Source organism: Tarenaya hassleriana, unplaced genomic scaffold, assembly GCF_000463585.1.
Source record: "Tarenaya hassleriana unplaced genomic scaffold, ASM46358v1 Cleome1, whole genome shotgun sequence".
In the NCBI taxonomy this organism is placed as follows: domain Eukaryota; kingdom Viridiplantae; phylum Streptophyta; class Magnoliopsida; order Brassicales; family Cleomaceae; genus Tarenaya; species Tarenaya hassleriana.
The window spans coordinates 3,406,388-3,413,562 of record NW_010960187.1 but is presented as its reverse complement, the minus strand read 5'-3'; the positions used below and the strand labels follow the sequence as shown (position 1 = coordinate 3,413,562).

At 35.2% G+C, this 7,175-nt stretch overlaps 2 protein-coding genes across 12 annotated transcripts in view; both read left to right on the top strand.

The window, feature by feature from the left end:
* The window catches only part of LOC104808374 (protein AE7-like), a 2,393-nt gene extending 615 nt beyond the window's left edge, over nucleotides 1-1,778 (top strand). For 3 of the 11 annotated variants that reach the window (XR_002023831.1, XR_002023835.1, XR_002023837.1), the window contains exons 2-4: nucleotides 7-553; nucleotides 639-1,144; nucleotides 1,225-1,778. Coding sequence is in view for 5 of the 11 variants with exons in the window: in XM_010534051.2 (XP_010532353.1) it covers nucleotides 4-126; nucleotides 445-553; nucleotides 639-837 (431 nt within the window). In the remaining 6 variants the exon portion in view is untranslated. Of the gene's footprint in view, nucleotides 1-3; nucleotides 554-638 lie in introns of all 11 variants that reach the window. The other 8 variants (XR_002023834.1, XR_002023833.1, XM_010534059.2 and 5 more) reach the window with 7 other exon arrangements.
* Nucleotides 1,779-4,975: 3,197 nt separating this feature from the next.
* LOC104808367 (myb-related protein 340-like) lies at nucleotides 4,976-6,582 on the top strand. Its single transcript, XM_010534043.1, has 3 exons — nucleotides 4,976-5,297; nucleotides 5,511-5,640; nucleotides 5,753-6,582. Exons 1-3 carry the CDS (start codon nucleotides 5,144-5,146, stop codon nucleotides 6,372-6,374), a joined length of 906 nt encoding a protein of 301 aa, XP_010532345.1. The 5' UTR covers nucleotides 4,976-5,143; the 3' UTR covers nucleotides 6,375-6,582.
* Nucleotides 6,583-7,175: the final 593 nt, after the last annotated feature.

The window sequence follows — 7,175 nt, the reverse complement described above, 5'->3', positions numbered from 1 at the left end:
CAGCAGGAAAAAAAATGGTTTCTGGGTTGATTAATGCAAACCCAGTCGTTTATGAGAAGAAAGAGAGGCGTGTCCGAAGTTGCCCGAGCAGTACGGATGAACATATAGACCAGCTCGAGGTATCTGATATCCTTCGGGTATGATGTTTCAACTGTTTCTTGGAATTCTTGGTACTCTGTTTCCATTACAGTTGTCCTCCATTCTCCAATTCTTGCTGGCTTCCAACATTCAATGCCTTTGTTTGAACAGTACACTGCATTTATTTTAAGGTTTTAGATGAAGAATACGCATCTGTTTCGAAGCTAAGAACCTCGATGTTTAGTGTATCTGTGTGAATTTCGTATAGATTTACATTTTTTTTCCTTAGAGTATGATACAGAAGGTTGAATCAGCTGTCAGTTTGTGGGTGTTGTATTTGTTATTTTTGGCCCTTAACGTTCACAAACCATATTAGAGATATTAAAGATCCAGAGCATCCCTATTATTATCTGGAGGAGCTCAAAGTAGTAACAGAAGATTCAGTTGAAGGAGATGATGGGAAGAGTTATGTTAGGTAAGAGAGTGGAATTGATTTTTTTTGTGTTTTGTTTTCTTTCATGCTTGCCATATCTGCTAAGTTCTGCCATTTCCTTTTTCAGGGTTACATTCACACCAACCGTTGAACATTGTATCATGGCAACTGTTATCGGTCTTTGCCTTCGTGTCAAACTACTACAGAGGCTTCCTCCTCGTTGCAAGGTTTTAGCTTTCCCCCTCTTGTTAAGGGTATCGGAAAACGATTTCTCTTGCTGCTTCCATTTGCTTTCTTTTCATCATCATGAACATTTACTCAGATGATTTCTGGTTTCCGGGTCTTTAACAGGTTTATGAACATAATCGAAGGGATACACATTTAACTAGATAAAAAATTATGTTGCTTCTGATTAGTGAGGTATAGTAACCCTTTACAGACAGTTCTTTAATCGATTTTGGTTTCACATATTTGCCGAGATTTCAGTCTTAGGTAGATGTTATAACTCCAGAACTTGGGGCAAGACACACTTTGTGTTCTGTTCTGTGGCATCACAAACTGTTACTGCGTTTTATTTCCCATCATTGGTGGACATAAGTGTTGCACCTGGTGGTCATGCATCTGAATCTGCAGGTATTTTTTTTGGAATTTCTGATGAATTTATTTTAATGTTTTTAAAGAAAAGGTTATCCTTATGTGTTATGAAAACGCAGACAATAAACAACTTAATGATAAAGAACGTGTTGCGGCTGCTTTGGAGAATCCAAACCTTGTGGAAATGGTTGACGAACGCTTACTTGCTTCACACGGTTGAAAGTTTTTTTTTCCCCTTCCTTTTCAATGCAAATGGTTACAAGAAAAAAAAGCATCCTCTGCACCAATCTGTAGGTGTAAATATGTCAGATGTATAATTGATGGGAGAGTTTTTGTTGTTCTGCCCAAATGTTGTTCTTCTCTCTTATAGTAAAATTTACAAGAAGCTGGTGGCGTGTACGAGAACCCGGAATTTTGAATACCCGATTCGACCGGCGAGTTGGATAGTCAAAATTCGGGCATTCGTCTACCTGGTGACGGCAGACGTCTGACTTTCTGGTTTTGAATGCGGGTTTTGGCGGTTGAGTATCTGTACCGAGAGGGATAGAGGCCGAGATGAGGTGAGGCTACGAGGGGGGTGAGGGCAAGGAAGGCTTTAGACTAGTATTGTGATTGAAGTTTATGAGTTTTAGGAATTCCATAACCGAAGATGATTTTCGGATTTCGGTTTGTATTTTTCCCGTTGCTCGTCTCGTTTTTCTCGTTCGTTCTTGCGGTATATCTCTCTTTCTTCGTCTTATCCTTTTGGTTATCGAAAAACTCGGGTATCCGGTCATCCTTGAACCGGAAGACTATTCATTGGTGCAAGATTCAGCTAGCCCTAGAAGAAAAAAAGGATCAAAGCGAAAGGCCCTAATTATGTTTCTCCGGTGTAATGATTCTTCCACTGAAGCTAAACTCATGGAGTCGTAATGTGTCAGCTTCCATGGCGGAAAAACTCGGAGCTTTAAGCACTAAGAACCCTAAATTTTTTTTGCAGAGAATTCGTATTTCAAAGCACATAATATAAACGTCAAGTTTGTCTCCACCCAATCGGGACGTGGGTTTCTCGTCAACATCTTTGGACGCACCAAACCAACCACTTGTTCATAACACACTCGTTAAAGAAGGAATCATTGTTGTTGTTATCCCGTTTTATTCACAATAATTGGATCCTTATCGTTTCACTAAGGGGATTAGGTTTCCGGAAATGGAAGCCGGGAGAGGCACTATCTCCCACTCGTTCTATGGAGTGACTGTCTTAATTTGGAAAGCTTATGCATGTCTCTTCCTCTTGTACTCTCTGTCCACTCTCTCTCTCTCTCTCTCTCTCTCTCTCGTTCATGTCCTTTTATCATCCATCACACTTCTTTCCCACTCATCCACTCGCAAATTCATGAGTTTTTGGCCATCCATAAACATGTTATCAATATGAGCTATACAATTTTCTTTTCATTTTTTAATTTTGAAAACAAAAATCAAAATTGGATGTATTATATGTTTTCTGTTTCATAGTGGAGGGATCTAAGTTGGTAAAACTTGAATCACATATTTTTTTATAATAAAGAGGTTCATATGATTTTCGACCCATTTGTCACGCAATTAATTGCATCATCTCCTTCTCATTAATAGAATCGAACCCAAAACCTCAAATAATTTTGTCATCTCTCAACCACTAGGTCACCAACTAGTGGATAATCACTTATTCTTTTATCATTAGTTTTAATATTTTTTAAACATTCATGTAAATTAATGGAAATTATTACTGCATATATATATATATGCCTGTGTTATTATTTTTGTATTTCATATTATTAATTCACCATAATAAAAAAAAAATTTAGACAAGACCCATATCACAGAATGTAATTGCTATCTCTATGTTCGATCATGTTAGGCTTCTGGTGATAGATTTGATGGATCTTTCACACTTCGAACTTCAATCTTTTGCAAAGTTTGTTTTCTTTATCAACCACTGTTGTGTAATAATTATTCATTTTCTTTCACCCCCGAATCTTTATATCTCATATAATCCAACAGTGGCACTTATATGCGCACATAGATACGTACGTATTCTATCCATACATATACATATACATATACGTATCGGAGTTGGGTGGCATGGCATTGGCTTTGGGAGGCATTAGCTTTGAATGCCGCATCAGACAGCGACATATCGTAGATGTAAAGAGATTTTTCAACAACGCCAACCCATATATATATATATATATTTTAAACATCATTCTTTAACGAACCATGTAATTAAATTTCATTAACTATGTTGTCCGACCTCATCTTTCCTTTGTTTATTTATTTTATTTTCGTCGTATTTTTTGTTTAGTCAATCACGCTTCTCCTAGAGCTACGCATCTATAAACTTAACCTAAAACTAGCTATTTATTAATTATATATATATACCAAATGCCTGTATATACACATGTTTTATAGGACTTACAGATATCAAACGTGGATTTCCTCATGAACAAAAGACTAAGTTTCCATCTCGGTATATATATATAATTGTATGTCATTCACGCTTAAAATTACCATGTCAGCAAACAGAGTAGGAGTCAATATTTTTGTTCGGATTTGTACATCAAACAAAACTAATCTTAACTAATCATGTTTGATCGAATCTGATTTAATAACTTATTTCATAATTTTTTTTACATCAAAACTAAGGTAAATTAGCAACAAAAAACACATAAAAAGCAAACAAAAATCAATAAATAAGAAAAATGTTCGTGAATTCAATCCGAATTACAATCCAATTATCAAACCAAAACCGACATAAAAATAGAATCCATATGATTTTTTAAAATTCGTGCGAAAATATGAAAACCAGATCAACCGAATTACGCGGAAGGATTGCCACGTCATTAGTACTCGGATAAATGTTTTTACATGATATTGAAATTTTTCGGTATTACAAAATACGACCATGTGTATAGTTAGGATAAAATAATAAAATAATCTTTTAAATGTCGTGTAGAATATAAATAACAAAGAAAAAAGTGACAAATCATATGTCAAATCTACTTTGTTTTTTTTCTTTATTCCCGGTCTTTAGGCTTTTTATTTTCATTTTCCCCCCTCAATTATCAACTCCAAAGATTGGTTAGAACAGTAAGTGAGATTAGCCAGATCATATGTAAGTTCATGTACATGCACATAGACATTTTGACTTTGTTGATATAAAGAAAACACGGCCATCCCAATACTACGATACATATAATGGAAAATATATATATATTTTCCATAGTTTAAAGTCATCGTTATGCCATTAAATTTTGGGATTTTTTGAATTATTTTACGTATTTGGATGTGTTGAATAAATCTAAAAGATGGGTATTTGAATATCAATTTTTTAAAAAAATGGATGGGGGAGAGTTTAAAAGTAGAATAATTAATACAAGAATTTGATTATTTTTAAACAATATGTGTGATGATAAGTTTGTAAAAGTTCCGGTCCATGTAATTATTTATAATTAGCAATTATTTTAGAGACATAATTATGTTGAATTATCTCTTCTGAAATTCCATTCCATATTCCCCATCGACATCCAATCACCACAGCCTATACGTCACCTAATTCTATTTTGGTATCATTATGAGAAGAAAACAAATAACAGAAATTATAAATATGGGAATCCACAACATAGATATGTTGGATCGTGCATTACAACCGTATTATTTTTATAGACATAATTATGTTGATAGACGATATTATTTTTAATCTTTTTTCTGTGTTATTGTTATTTTTAATAAATTCATCAATAAATAACCAAAAAGAGACTATGTATTTTCATTTGGAAACAAAAATATATAAGAAGCCTAAAAGTCTGAACCTCGTCCGAATCCACGTACGAGTCTATGACTCTATAAATTCCTCCAAGCCTATGGATACACTTTCACTTCGCATAACACAAAAGCCATCTCTCTCTCTCTCTCTCTCTCTCTCTCTCTCTCTCTTCTATATAAAGGTAACGAAACTACCAGAACCCACAAAACAACAGAGGCAAATACCATTAGGAATTTAGCCCAATCTATCAAAAAACAATGCCACGTTCCATGAAGAAGAGCTTTGAAGCAAACGAAACCGAAGAGGCAGAGCTCAGGAGAGGGCCATGGACGCTTGAGGAAGACACTCTTCTCACCAATTACATTTCTCTTAACGGCGAGGGCCGTTGGAATATGGTCGCAAAATGTGCTGGTACTATATAAATTCCTAATATGCTCAAAAGCTTCCATTTTTAAAATTTATTTGTTCTAATCTTTAGCAAGAATTGAAATATTAGTTTTTTTACGCATATGGGTGTGAAAAAGTCTTGATTTTTATTCATGGGTTCGTCTAGTTCATGAGATTCTCTCACTTTATAATAACACAGTAAAACTGTCTATTCTGTATGTTCTTTCATTCGGACAGGACTTAAGAGAACTGGGAAAAGCTGCAGATTGAGATGGTTGAATTATCTCAAACCCGACATCAAGAGAGGGAATCTTAATCCTCAAGAACAGCTTCTGATCCTCGAACTTCACTCTAAGTGGGGCAATAGGTTCGTATATGCATACATACATACATAAATTGGTATATATATACTGCTCGGTCATTCGTGTGTTTACTTTTCATCTTTTCCGTATAATCAATTCTGTATTTGGGTTTCTCAGATGGTCTAAGATTGCGCAGCATTTGCCGGGAAGAACAGACAACGAGATCAAGAACTACTGGAGAACAAGAGTTCAGAAGCAGGCCCGTCAACTGAACATCGAATCCAACAGCGAAAAATTCTTTGACGCCGTCCGTAGTTTCTGGATGCCAAGATTGGTCGAGAAGATGGAGCAGAACTCATCCTCTAACTCTGCTGCTTCTTGTTCATCGCAGCTGAACAGCAACAACGCAAACACCATTAATGGCCCTGAGTTCCTTTCCTCCGAATCGCTGATGAATTCAGTGAGACCAGACAGCGATGGCTTCCCCAACGATTCGGGTTTCAGCGACATCAACTGTTCAAGCTCCATGGCTGATCTCGTGGCAATTACACGACTGATGGATATGTCCGATCAGAACACTGCAGGATCAGTGCAGTTTCAGCTTCATGGAGGAAGCCAATGTGTGAGTGAAGAAGAGGAGTACGGACACTTCCATGGGTTTGATGATTACATGGCTTCGATGGGCAATTTAGACATTTCATCAGCGGGATACCACGTGGCGAATGCTGATTCGATGTACGAGGATGTAACACAAGATCCGATGTGGAACATGGATGACATTTGGCACTTTAGGGAGTAGGCAAAGATGGGACAATCCTTAATTGTCTATATAATGGCATCCGTTTTATTTGGGGCCCACCACTCGGTTTTTTTTATAATTATAAATTATAAACGTTGGGTTTTCGTTTATATTTTAATTTACACGATCCAAATTTGTTGGATCTTTATACGATATCTTGTATTATGGATGAACGAAACATTATAGCTGAAAACAGGATTTCTTTCAATGGTGTTGTTTTCATGCAAAAGGTCCCTTTTTCATATTTTTCATCAATAATTCCCCTGTTCTTTTCTATTATTGTGGATATAACGTATCAATTTAATTTTTGTATATATATATTGAATATCGGATTAATGTCAGAAGAAAAATATTTTTCTCACTTTTTATAAATTTTTTGAATGAAACGTAAAATGTATTAATTTTTTTAGAATTTCGTACATAAATCATATTTATATCTTACTATCCACTTTTTCCGGAATCGTTATATTCTTGGATAATGTTATGAATTTCGAAGTAGATTATTGACATAACATCAATTAATTGAAGATTTGATATTATAAAATCCAACTAAAAAAAAAGTTTTTCTTTTATTCCTTGGCCTTATGATTTGTCCACCACCAATAATAACGCACACTATCTTTCTTTTAAAAAAAAAAAAAAAGACAAAGCCACCATATTTATTATCCATAAGAGTTCCCACCAAAATTGATGTACGACTCTTTCACAATAAGAGCATATTAGCTTAGAATTATTGGTGGTTGTCTCCTCCACATTATTAATTCGAATTAAAAGTTACATAAACTTTCCATATACATAAGG